General features: G+C 42.2%; 1 protein-coding gene across 2 annotated transcripts in view; it reads left to right on the top strand.

The window, feature by feature from the left end:
- SUCLG1 (succinate-CoA ligase GDP/ADP-forming subunit alpha) overlaps positions 1-1,953 on the top strand; it is a 40,743-nt gene extending 38,790 nt beyond the window's left edge. For both annotated transcript variants that reach the window (XM_055399970.2, XM_088841324.1), the window contains 2 exons: positions 32-220; positions 1,703-1,953. In XM_055399970.2, the coding sequence (XP_055255945.1) occupies positions 32-220; positions 1,703-1,729 (216 nt within the window). In that variant the 3' untranslated portion in view covers positions 1,730-1,953. The remainder of the gene's footprint in view (positions 1-31; positions 221-1,702) is intronic.
- The last annotated feature ends 12,099 nt before the right edge of the window (positions 1,954-14,052 follow it).

Genomic DNA, 14,052 nt, shown 5'->3' with positions numbered 1-14,052 from the left:
TCATCAGTGTGTTTAAAATCCCACTTTCCAGGGTCCCAAGGCCAAGCCTGTGGTGTCCTTCATTGCTGGTTTAACTGCTCCTCCCGGCAGAAGAATGGGTCACGCAGGGGCAATCATTGCTGGAGGAAAAGGTGGAGCTAAAGAGAAGATCGCAGCCCTGCAGAGTGCTGGGGTTGTGGTCAGCATGTCCCCAGCACAGCTGGGAACCACCATCTACAAGGTGAGCGGGAGCAGCGGCCTGAATGCTCAGAGGTTATGGGCCTTAAAGTAGGAGGCCACACGGGTGGCCTGGGAAACGTGGTCTTTTCTTCTGAGTCTCTTCTGTTTCTTTCATTCTGGTCTGCAGCTTAACGGTCTCTAGCAACCCCACCAAGATCCTAATATCCTAATTGGGCATGACCAGGAATAATGTTCTGATTCAAAAACTTGATTCATTAAACAATCCCTTTGCTATTTTGTGAGTAGTGAGATAGGATATACAAGAAAGGGTTTCAGAGTCTGTAAGTGCTGTGAATTCCATTTTAGGAGTGGTGCAGCAAATTGCCTTGTGTTTTGTATTTTTCCATGGAGAGCCTTTGGGGTATAGTTGTGCTGACTCTATAGGTATTTTTCCAGGGAGAGAGGTTGAAAACTGACTAAGAAGAAATAAAAACTGGGAGTCAGGATGGATGGAGACTAAAGACGAGGATGGGGATTTTTAGTTGGTGTCTTCATAATCTCTTTGCTGTGATTTTCGGCAGTCTATCTCTTTGGTTGATCATTTAAGGCTCTCTTTCTTTACTTTTATGATGATCATAGACATTACCAAAAAAAAAGCAAACAAAACCCAAAACTTTGTACACATGCTGAAAACAGGCCCAGATAGTCTTCCCAGGAGAGAACATGTTTTGGCATACTCTTCTTTGGCACTGTCCTAGAGATAATAAAATAAACTCCTTGGTTTATTGAATCTTTGCATGATCCTGTCTTATGGAATATACCACTGTGTGCCATAATGTTTAAAAGAAATCTGGGTAGTTAGTGAGTGTTCTGAGGAAGAATCTTCTTTATTTGAGAGAAGAGGGAGGAAGGGAAAAAGCAAATGCTTAAATTCTTATTGAAGACATGTATTACCATTTTACTCCAGTAGGTGGCAGCAGGCACCTACACATCCTGTTGTATTCTAATTATCACAATGTAGCAGAGAAATTATTACAATCTAGAGAAACTGATTTTCAGTATTGTTGCCTTTTCATATATTTCTGAGGTTCTTGACGTTTTGTTTAAATCTGAACTGAACCTGTGTTTAGTTTTATTCTCTGAGAAACTAAACAAACTTGTTTCCATTGCCTTATTAAAAGGGCTATTGTGGCTCTCGCATAGGATTACATGTTTGGATAAGCACAATCAAGTTTGTCAGCTCCTAACTATAATACTGCAGTAGAAAATAAGCATAATTTAAAACCTCTCAGCCTCTCCATTTAGGAGACATAAAGTCTTAAGTTCTGAATCTAGCTTAGTGAAATCAGACTGACACGGACTCATTTGAAAGTTGTCATTTTGTGTTCAAGCACCTCATCCTGGTATATTTTACCTCTATAATTTTTGGTTGCTCAAGGGATCCTAAAGACAAGAGGTTTCAGAATCACTTTGACCATGAATGTAATTTGAGGCTTTAATCTTTTTATCCTGTTTCTCTTCTCCTGTTCTTCTGTTTCTGAAGGAGTTTGAAAAGAGGAAGATGCTCTGAAAGAAAAACAGAGAGAAAATTCCTTAAGCCTATGGATGAATCATTGTAGCAGTGGGAGCGGTGGCTGTTTGCTTCTGATGTCCACTGACCGTCCGCCCGCCCACCTGTCGCTGGGCTTTTCAGCACAACAGGAAGCCAAAACAAGGTTTAGAGTGTCCTACACTGAGGTGTTTTCACCTCACTAAATAAGAGAAGCAGCCAATAAATCTACCACTTGATTTGAATACAGTTTTGGAGACTTTTTCTTGTTCCACCGTGGGGATGGGGAGAGGGGAAGAGTTGGAGGGGGCTGTGTGCACATGTCTGCCTGTGTGCATGTGTGTGTGTTTCATTGGGCTCTGTAGAGGACGTTCTAACTAAAACTTTTGAGAGAATGAGTATAAACATTTCAGTTTGGCATTTATCATAGATACAGAGTGACTAAGTTTCTCTGAATTACAATTTTCTCATATCTACATATATAATAGTCTTCATCTTACAGGATAGTTTTGAGGATTGGAGATAAATATATGAAGTCCTTGGCATGTGATAAGGCAACCTAGTTTTTGCCAGTGCCACCATCATTATCACTAGGATTATAGGCAGGAGCTCATCCAAGTTTCAGTTTTTGCCTAATTGGGAAGTGGAGAGTCTTCAATAATGCTTTGTTTTTCTGTGGTTCTGCAGAGGGCTGTTTCCTTCCCCACCCAGAGCCTACATTTCTTTGCTTGAGGTTTCAGACATTTCACTTTGAGAAAGCAGTTAGCCATCCTCTTGTTTGAAAGGGAGCTTGTTAACAAACAATTCCAGTGGAGAAGCAAGAAAATATTCTCACATTGTATAGCTGCCCTGAAGGAAACAAGAGCTGAAAAGGCCAAAGAAGAAGACCCTCAAGAAGGCTGTTTGGGGAGGCCTTTTGGGGGAGGAGTGATGAGTAGGTACTCAAGGGCTGGGAAGGTACAGCCATGCAAAAAGGAGGACACATACTCAGGCAAAGGCAGGGAGCAGGAAAGAACTCGTTTTGGGGAGGTGCCTGGGGGATTGATCCTGAGAGGGGCTGGAGGAGGTTTGCAAGACTGGGGAAACAGGTGTTCTGGGAGCTCCCATGACTTTGCACAGGCTGCTGAGGGTGCAAAGAGCAGGTGTTGGGAGATGGATTCAGCCCAAGTATTCTGCCTGGGCCAAGGACCATGTCTTGATGGGCTTTGGGTCAAGTAGACTTTAGTTCCTGTTCAGTTGTTTCCTCCTCTTGAAAGTGGGGCTCATGACCCCCATCCCACAGGGTACCTGGGTAGAATATACATTATGCATATGTGAAGGTGGACTCTACCAGGGCTTTATGTCACTTTATAACACTTTTGTGGGGGGTTATTTTTTTTAATTATTTTTCTTATTTTCTTATTCCATAAACTCTCGAACTTGCCTCCTGCTTATGCTCAGGGCAGCCCAGCTGACATGATGGCCAGGGAGGAAGTCACTTCCAGTCTCTGGTTGGCACCTCCAAGGTCCCTCCAGGGCAGACAAGTCCTCCTTTTGTCTGAGGCTTTGTGACAAGTACACAATCCAGATGAGAGGCCAGTGGCCTCACTATCCTTTCTAGGGTCCCAGATTCCAGGCTCAGCCCCATGTTCTGTCCCCCAAACACCCATCCCAAGATGACCCCTCTGGTCCTAAACCGGGAAGTTCAGTGCCCTCTTGACCCCTTCTGTCTCCCACCTGCCGTCTTCCCTTTCTACTTCCCTTCATCTTTGCTTCCCATCTTCCCTCTCCAACCTCCGCAGCATCTTGAGAAGTCACCCACTCCTCATCTCTCGCTTCTCTCCCCTCCTACAACTACTGCTCTGAGCAACTCAAACATACCTGAGCAGGATATTTGGTTCTGGTTTTTCTGATTTCATATTTACAAGCAAAAGGTAAAAGTTTAATTCATGACCCCAGTTCATTTTAAAAACTTATTACAGAAACTTTCAAACATTTACAAAATGATTATGGTAATATAATGAACTATGCACCCATCACCCAGCTATGACAATGACCAACATTTTGCTATTATTGTATGATGTCTACCTTCAACCCATTCCTGCCAGTGTTTTTATTGTGATAGGAGTTTTGTCGGGGTAAAATTTATATTTGCTGAAATGCATAAATCTTAGCTGTGAGTATTTAACAAATGGACAAAGGTATGTAACCACACCCTAATGAGGATATACAACATTTCCTTTATATGAGAAAGTTCCATCCTATTCCCCCAATAGATAATCTGTATTTTTATTCATCTTAAATTAGTTTTTGTCTGTTTTAGAAATGTATATGAAAGAATTGCTATAGTATGTAGTCTTTTTTTAAAATTTTTATTTTTAAATGGAGAATAATTGCTTTACAATGTTGTGTTGATTTGTGCTGTCCAACATGAATCAGCTCTAAGTATACATATATCCGCTTCATCTTGGGCCTCCCTCCCCATCTCACCACTCTAGATTGTCACAGAGTGCCAGGCTGAGCTCCCTGTGTTATACAGCAACTTCCCACTAGCTAGCTATTTTACGTATGGTAATGTATGTTTTTCAATGCTACTTTCTCAATTCGTCCCACCCTCTCCTTCCCCAGCTGTGTCTCTGTTCCTGCCCTGCAAATAAGTTCATCAGGACACATGGACCCCAATGTTCATTGCAACACTATTTACAGTAGCTAGGACATGGAAGCAACCTAGATGTCCATTGGCAGATGAATGGGTAAAGAAGTCGTGGTACATACATGTAATGGAATACTGCTGTACTGTGAGCTGCATGCTCAGTTGCTCAGTCGTGCCTGATACTTTGTGACCCCATGGACTATAGCCCGGCAGACTCCTCTGTCCATGGGACTCTCCAGGCAAGAATACTAGGGTGGGTTGCCATTTCCTTCTGCAGGGGATCTTCCCAACCCAGGAATCAAACCTGTGTCTCCTGCATCTCCTGCATTGGCAGGCAGATTCTTTTCCCATTGAATCACTTGGGAAGCCCCTACAGTGGAATATTACATCCATAAAAAGGAATGAATTTGAGTTAGTTGAACTGTTAATACAGAGTGAAGTAAGAAAGAAAAGCAAATACATTAACATATATGTATGCAAAGAAATAGAGGAAAACAACAGAATAGGAAAAACGAGATCTTTTCAAGAAAATTAGAGATATCAAGGGAACATTTCATGCAAAGATGGGCTCGATAAAGGACAGAAATGGTATGGACCAAACAGAAGCAGAAGATATTAAGAAGAGGTGGCAAGAATACACAGAAGAACTATACAAAAAAGATCTTCATGACCAAGATATCACGATGGCATGATCACTCACCTGGAGACAGAAATCTTGGAATGTGAAGTCAAGTGGGCCTTAGAGAGCATCACTACGAACAAAGCTAGTGGAGGTGCTGGAATTCCAATTGAGCTATTTCAAATCCTGAAAAGAGATGCTGTGAAAGTGCTGCACTCAATATGCCAGCAAATAGGGAAAACTCAGCAGTGGCCACAGGACTGGAAAAGGTCAGTCTTCATTCCAGTCCCAAAGAAAGGCAATGCCAAAGAATGCTCAAACTACCGCACAGTTGCACTCATCTCACACGCTAGTAAAGTCATGCTCAAAATTCTCCAAGCCAGGCTTCAGCAGTATGTGAACTGTGAACTTCCAGATGTTCAGGCAGGTTTTAAAAAGAGAAGAACCAGAGATCAAATTGCTAGCATCTGCTGGATCATGGAGAAAGCAAGAGAGTTCCAGAAAAACATCTATTTCTGCTTCATTGACTATGCCAAAGCCTTTGACTGTGTGGATCACAATAAACTGTGGAACATTCTGAAAGAGATGGGAATCCCAGACCACCTGACCTGCCTCTTGAGAAACCTGTATGCAGGTCAGGAAGCAACAGTTAGAACTGGACATGGAACAACAGACTGGTTCCAAATAGGAAAAGGAGTACGTCAAGGTTGTATATTGTCACCCTGCTTATTTATCTTATATGCAGAGTACATCATGAGGAACGATGGGCTGGAAGAAGCACAAGCTGGAATCAAGATTGCCAGCAGAAATATCAATAACCTCAGATATGCAGATGACACCAACCTTATGGCAGAAAGTGAAGAGGAACTCAAAAGCCTCTTGATGAAAATGAAAGAGGAGAGTGAAAAGTTTGGCTTGAAGCTCAACATTCAGAAAACGAAGATCATGGCATCTGGTCCCATCACTTCATGGGAAATAGATGGGGAAACAGTGGAAACAGTGTCAGACTTTATGTTTTAGGGCTCCAAAATCACTGCAGATGCTGATTGCAGACAGGAAATTAAAAGACGCTTACTCCTTGGTAGGAAATTTATGACCAACCTAGATAGCATATTAAAAAGCAGAGACATTACTTTGCCAACCAAGGTCCGTCTAGTCAAGGCTATGGTTTTCCCGTGGTCATGTATGGATGTGAGAGTTGGACTGTGAAGAAAGCTGATCGCTGAAGAATTGATGTTTTTGAACTGTGGTGCTGGAGAAGACTCTTGAGAGTCCCTTGGACTGTAAGGAGATCCAACCAGTCCATTCTAGAGGAGATCAATCCTGGGTGTTCATTGGAAGGACTGATGCTAAAGCTGAAACTCCAATACTTTGGCCACCTCATGCGACGAGTTGACTCACTGGAAAAGAGTCTGATGCTAGGAAGGTTTGGGGGTGGGAGGAGACGGGGATGACAGAGAATGAGATGGCTGGATGGCATCACCGACTCGACGGACATGAGTTTGAGTGAACTCCGGGAGTTGGTGATGGACAGGGAGGCCTGGCGTGCTGTAATTCATGGGGTCGCAAAGAGTCGGACACGACTGAGCGACTGAACGGAACTGAACTGATGAAATCTAGGAAGAAAAAGATATAGTCTTTTATGTTTGGTTTCTTTCACTCAGCATGATTTCTGTGATGTTCTTTTAAGTCAATGCTTGTATCAGAACTTATTCGTTTTTATTGCTGAGTTCTGTTCCATTGTATGGATATGCTGCAATGTGTCTACCCTTTCTCTGGTTGCTGGCCCTCGAGTTGTTTTTAGCTTTCGGCCGTGGTAGATTAAGCTGCTGTGTTCATTTATGTGCAAGTCTTTTTCTGAACATAGATTGTTTTTTCTTGGAGAGATACTGGGCGTGGAATTGCTAGAAGACATGTTCTCCCCAGCAAAATGAGTCTGGTTTTGTACATCTTCATCAACATTTGGTATTTTTGATCTTTAAAATTTTTGCCATTTCTAATAAGAGGGTATCTCTTTGTGTTTTAATTAGCACTTTCCTGGAGAGTAATGATGTTGAACATTTTTTAATATGTTTATGTTTTTGGTATTTCTTCCTTTATGAAGTATCTTTTCAAGTCTTTTTCCTATATTCTATTTCATTAGATTTTTTATTTCTGAGTTCTGATAATTCTTCATATATCCTAGATGAAAGACCTTTCTCAGATATATACCAATAGCTTATGAATATTTTCTCACACTCTTTGACTTGTTCACTCATTTTATTGCTGGTATCTTGATGAATGAAAGTTTTTAATAAAGAGCAACATATCTTTTTGTTCCCTTTTAATTCACTGCTTTCTGATCCTAAGACATGTTTGACTACTTCAAATTTTGTAGCATCATAAAAATTTTAGAATAAATTTGTTCATTTATATAGGATGGTGGTTGGGACTGAGTTAATTAAGTTTTATAAACTGTTTTGGAAAGAGTTGCCAGTTAACCTTATTGACTGTTTCATATTCCAGTTTTCTTTCTTGCAAGAATGTACAAACATAAATTGATTTTTGTACATTGAACTTCTACCCTAAAATGAATTTATTAGACCTAGCAGTTTAAAATTGTTTTCTTTTAGCTTTTTTAATATAAGCATTCATGCTAACTCTGAGTAGAGTTTTGCTTCTATCCCAGTTGTCATGCCTAGTTTCTCTTTTTCTTGATGTGTTGTACTTACTCAACTACAGTGTTGAATCAGTGTGAGAACGGATGTCTTTGTCTAGTTTTTCAATCTTGAAGTTGTTTTTCCATATTTCACCGTTAAAGTGATACTAGCTTGAGGATGTTCATAAATGTCCTTCCTTTATCCCTTGGGGAAAATTTTCCTCTATTCTAAGTTAGCTGAATGTTTTTGTTGTTTTTAAATCGTGAATGGGTGATGAAGTTTGTCCACTGATTTTTCTGAATCTATTGAAATGACTATTTCCTACCTCCTTTATTTGATCATTTAAAATGTTTCTTTCTGGGGAAGTCCTGGCAGTCTAGTGGTTAAGACTCCATGGGCTCAATGCTGAGGTCCCAGTTTCAATCCCTGGTCAGGAAACTAAAATCCTGTATCCTGTGTGGCATGGCTAAAACAATGTTTGATTTTTAAATGTTAACTTGTATTCCTGTTCACAGCGCCACTTGATTATGAGCCTCCTCTTGTCTCATGTTGCTGGAATACTTTGCTGATATTTTGTTAAGGATGTTTGTGAAAACTTTGTTTCCTTGTAATATCTTTGCCAGGGTTGGTATCAGGATAGTATTGACTTTATATAGTAATTGGGAAATTTTCCTTTTTCCCCCTCTATTTTCTGAAAGAGTTGGTGTAAGATTGGCACTGTGTCTTCCTTAAATTTAATAGGATTCTCCTTGAATTCTTCACACCCTCTTCAGGAGGCTGGGTGTGTGGTAGGCTCTTGCTGAGAGAAACAGCAGGGTGCTGTCAACCCAGGAGTAAGAATCAGTCACACCTTTTCTGGAGTCCTGCCAAAGCCTCAGAGAAATCCTCACCAGGAATCTTGTCTCTTCAGTTCCCACTCCAACCCTTCCCCCTCAGGCAGAGATGAGGCTTCTTCTGCCCAACCAACACTCCTGCTGTAGTTTTTCTTCTTCTTTTTTTTTTTTTATTGGAAGATTCCATTCATACAAAATGTCCAGAAATGGCAAATTTATAGAAACAGAAAGTAGATTAGTGATTGCCTGGATCTAGGGGTGATAACTGTAAATGAGCATGAGGAATCTTTTTCCCCCTGAGTCAAACATTTCAGTGTTTTATTTTTTTAATTTATTTTTAATTGGAGGATAATTGCTTTAGTATATTGTATTGGTTTCTGCCATACATCAACACGAATCAGCCATCAGTATACATGTGTCCCCTCCCTCTCCTCCCTCCCTCCCACCCCATTTTACCCTCTAGGTAGGATAAGATTGGAGCACCTGGCTGAGCTCCCAGTGTCATACAGCAAATTGCCACTGGCTATTTTACATATGGTAATGAATATGTTTTATGCTACTCAGCATGAGGGAGCTTATTGGATGGATTAGAATGTTCTAAAGCCAGTTTATGGTGATGATGACATCATTCGGTAAAGTTATTAACAAGCATTGGATAGTTACCAATATGAAAAATTCAAGTTAGGGGGAAAATAATGGGAGTAATGCAATGCATGCAAAGCATTTTGCACTGTATCAGGCATATAGTGAAAAGGTCATTAAACCGTGGGCAATGGTAATTATTTAAATAGTAATTTTTCAAAAGTTCTTATCAGTCTTTGATTTCTGATCAGGTCACATTTGCCTTCCCATCTATAAGGTTTGTAATTATTTTTTTCTATATTTTCACAATGAAATGAGTGGTTTGAAATAATAAAAACCCTTGGCGAACGGTAAATTTTTAGATGTTTTCGATATTTATTCAAAAATTTTCTTTTATATTGGAGTATAGTTGATTTACAATATTGTGTTAGTTTCGGGTGTACAGCAAAGTGATTTAGTTATCCATATACATATATCTGGGCTTCCCAGGTGGCAGTAGTGGCAAAGAACCCACTTGCCGATGTAGGAGACATAAGAGACATGGGCTCGATCCCTTTTGGGAAGACCTCTTGGAGGAGAGGATGGCAATCCACTCCAGTATTCTTACCTGGAGAATCCCTTGGACAGAGGAACCTGGTGAGCTACAGTTCATAGGGTCGCAAACGGTTGGACACGACTGAAGCGACTTAGCATGCATGTGTATATCTATTCTTTTTCAGATTCTTTCCCGAATAGATCATTGCAGCGCATTGAGTAGAGTTCCCTGTTATATAGTGGAGGCCCTTGTTGGGCACCTATTTTATATACAGTGGTGTGCACCCACTGCTGTAGTTCTTCTCTGCCCACTGCTCCAGCTCTAGCTGTTGCCAGCTCTGAAAGCTGCTCTGCATGGACCCAGCACAATCCAGTTCTTCAGGGAAGGCCTGGTTTTCATAATCACTCACTTTAGCAACCTTCAAATAATGTTCTAAACAGCCAAAATGACAACTGCCCCCATGGGAGGAATTCTGGGCTCAGTACAAAATGGGATTCTCTTTTTGCCCTGCTTTATGATTCTCAGCCTTTAATCTGGCTGATTCCGTTCCCACATTGCATTCCAAAATCAATTAGGTGTTGAACAATTTAATTCAATTCTGACATATAGCTACTAGGAATTAACTCAGACCTCATGGGTTAGGGATCTCAGTCCCAAAAGACTGTCCCCGCTTCAGAGACCAGCTACAAGTCCTGGCTGTCCCTAGGCCACTCATCCTTCTGTCCTGTGTGGCTGCAAATTTGAAGCATTCCACAAAGCCCTCAGGTTCAATAATTTGCTAGGATGAGTCACAGAATTCTCTAAAAGCAATATACTTGTGATGACATTTTTATTATAAAGAATGCAACTCAGGAACAGCCAAATGGAAGAGATAAATAGGAAGGTCTGGGTGTGGGGTGCAGGAGCTTCTGTTCCTATAATGTTGGGTTGCATCACCCTCCTGGTACATCAGTATGTTCCTTAACCAGGAAATTCCCTGAATGCCACGGTCCAGAGTGGTACTGATATTTCATTACATAGGGACAATTGAGTCAATCAATGGCTACATGATTGAACTCATTTCCAGTCCCCCTCCCCTCCCTAGAGATCTGTAGGGGACCCTGAAAATGTCAACCCTGTAAGCACATGCTTCGTCTTTGTGGCCTGCCCAGCTTCTCCCTTGAAAGTATCCAAGATCTTACCATGAGTCACTTGTTGCCAACAACTCAGGTGTGACCTAAAAGGGCTCATTTTAAATACAGGCAGTCTGTAGTGAATTTGGTCCCAGGACACTGCAATAAAGCTAAAATCACAATAAAGGGAGTCACAAAAATTTTTTGGTTTCCTGGTGAATGTAAAAGCTATGTTACCCTATACTATATTAAGTGTTAATAGAAATGTACATACCTCGATTAAAAAATTCTTATTGCTAAAAATACTCACTGTCATCTAGGCTTTCAGGGAATAGCTGTAGCCTTTTTGCTGGTGGAGGGTCTTGCTTTGATGTTGGTGACTGCTGACTGATCAAGGTGGTGGTTGCTGAACAGTGGGGGCCATTGCAGCTATTTCTTCAAACAGGACAGCAACAAATCTACCAGATGGATTGACTCTTCCTTTCAAGAATGATTTCTCTGTAGCATGCAATGCTATTTGGTAGCATTTACCCACAGCTAAAACTTTTAGAACTGGAGTCGATCCTATTAAAACCTGCCCCTGCTTTATCAGCTAAATTTATGGAATATTCAAAATCATTTGTTGTCATTTCAGCAATCTTCATAGCATCTTCACCAGGAGTAGTTTTCATCTCAAGGAATCACTTTCTTTGTTCATCAATGAGAAGCAGCTCCTCACCCATTAAAGTTTGGTCATGCGTCTGCAGCAATTGAGTCACATCTAAAGGCTCCACTTCCAATTCTAGTTCCCTTGCTATCTCTTCCACATCTGCAGTTACTTCCTCCACTGAAGTCTTCAGTCCCTCCAAGCCATCCATGAGGGTTGGAATCATTTTCTTTCAAACTCCTGCTTGTGGTGCTATTCAGACCTCTTCCCATGAATCATAAGAATTAATGGCATCTAGAATGGTTCTTTCCTGTGGATTTGGGCGTGGATGTTCCATTGTCTTTCAGCATGCTGGGCCATTCCTTGTAGGTGTCTGACACTGTTCCTGAGATGAGGAACAGCGATAAACCCTCACCACCTTTGGCTCTAAGTTGGCAAGAGGAGGAGGCTTTTTCCAAAGCCAAGAGCAGAAGCTGTGCCAGGAGGAGGGGTTGGGGCTGACAGGAGCTGGGGTCCTGCATAGAGGAGCACACGTACTGCCCAAGTCAAGACCTGACACGGAGGAAGTGAGGGGAATCAATACTCTGACCTCACATCCCTCTGGTCTTCTGATCTTCTGCCACAGGACTGGCAGAACCCAGCGGGAAGGCAGCGGGTGGGGAGCCCAGGGAATGCTGTGCATAGGGAAGCCTCCTGGGGACACAGAGCAGGGCAAATCAGAACAGAGCAGGGTAGAGAAAGGATCCAGAGGGGTACATGGACTGAGAGACACAATTCCATTCATCTTGACTTTTATCATTTGGGCAACACCCAACCAGGAGAGCGCAGGTCCCTTTGTGGGAGAAGCTGGGGAGAAGGCAGCTTTCAGGTAGGTCAGCATGGGCACATTCGGGGCAATACCTGATGACATCCTTAGGGGAGTATTGCATTGCACCCTATGCTAAGTGGTATTCCCCAGGAAAAAGTAGTTAATTGTTGATGTGCTCTCTGGGCTTCCCAGGTGGCACTGGCGGTAAAGAACTCACCTGCCAATGCAGGAGACATAAGAGACATGGGTTCGATCTCTGGGTTGGGAAGATCTCCTGGGCATGGCAACCCACTCCAGTATTCTTGCCTGGAGAATCCTGTGGACAGCCTGGCGGGCTATGGTCCATGGAGTCACAAAGAGTCAGACACAACTGAAGTGACTTAGCATGCATGCATGTATGCACATGCTCTCTAAAGTGTTGAAAGATAAAAAGACCACTGTAGGTGAGTATAGTTTTGTATTAGTGTTCCATGGGATGATGAAGATGAATGGAGAATGTTAAGGGGATGAGGGCTGCAGCTACAGATGGGTACCCTGGGGTCCAGGAGGTGAAAGGCCTGAGACCCATGAGGGGTGGGCTCAGGAGGCTGGGCCAACTTGATATCTTTGGAGAGTACAGGACCCATGCTCTGTAGTTTTTCAAAGTCTTGGTGGTGACTAGGCAGTTGTGAGCTCCACTCTCTGGCTGGCTTTTCAAAGTGGTTCTTGGAAAGTCACCCAGCATTTTGCCCAGGGCACAGAGGACAGGATGGACTTGTACCTGAGGCTCACACATGGGTAGCACTGGCCCAGGAATCTCTTTGTGTGACTTCTAGACAGTTTGCCTTTGTATCTTGATTCTGGGATATACACAGAAAAGCTGTAATGGAGATGATCTGAAGATTGATCTAACCTCACTTTTCAGGTTGGAGAGCTAAGACTTCTAGAGCTGAAGGCCAAGTTGGCTGTAAAACTGAAATTTGAATCCAGGTTGCCTGTCCTGGCCCCCAGACCTGTGTTTCATTTAAGAGTCATAAGAAGGGCACGGGATTTGGTCCTCACCAAGCAGTTTAGAAGTGATGGGAGGTGCATGGAATAGACAGCTTTTTCAGGATTATTGAAGGCACAGAAAAATTATTCAAATATAGAGAACAAGCATATGGACACCAAAGGGGAAGCGGGGGTGGGGTAAATTGGGAGATTGGGATTGACATACACACACTGCCTTGTATAAAACAGACAACTAATGGGAACCTACTGCATAGCACAGGCAACTCTGCTCAGTGTGATGACCTAAATGGGAAGGAAATCCTAAAAAGAATGGATATATGTATACACATAGCTGATTCACTTTGCTGTACAGCAGAAACTAACAAAATATTATAATGAAATTAAACCTCAATGAAAAAAAACCACTTATGCAAACAGTATGAATTATGACTGTGACCCACCCTCCTTGAATTTTGCAAACAAGAGAGAGAGGCTTGCCCTGGTGGGAGGCATGGTCAGATTAAGGTCTACATGAGATGTAGGGGAGCTGGAGGCCCAGACACAGTTCAGTTTAGTTCAGTTGCTCAGTCATGTCTGACTCTTTGTGACCCCATGGACTGCAGCATGCCAGGCTTCCCTGTCCATCATCAACTTCCAGAGCTTGCTCAAACTCATATCCATCGAGTTGGCGATGCCATCCGACCATCTCATCCTCTGTCGTCCCCTTCTCCTCCTGCCCTCAATCTTTCCCAGCATCAGGGTCTTTTCAAATGAGTCAGTTCTTCACTTCAGGTAGCCAAATTATTGCAGTTTCACCTTCAACATCAGTCCTTCCAGTGAATAGTCAGGATTGATTTCCTTTAGGATGGACTGTTTGGATCTCCTTGCAGTCCAAGAGACTCTCAAGAGTCTTCTCCAATACCACAGTTCAAAAGCATCAATTCTTCAGCACTCAGCTTTCTTTATAGT

This window comes from Moschus berezovskii, chromosome 11 (assembly GCF_049115385.1).
Source record: "Moschus berezovskii isolate FMDL1 chromosome 11, NW_MosBer_1.0, whole genome shotgun sequence".
NCBI lineage: Eukaryota > Metazoa > Chordata > Mammalia > Artiodactyla > Moschidae > Moschus > Moschus berezovskii.
The sequence above is the reverse complement of the archived record's forward strand: the minus strand, read 5'-3'. Positions and strand labels throughout refer to the sequence as shown.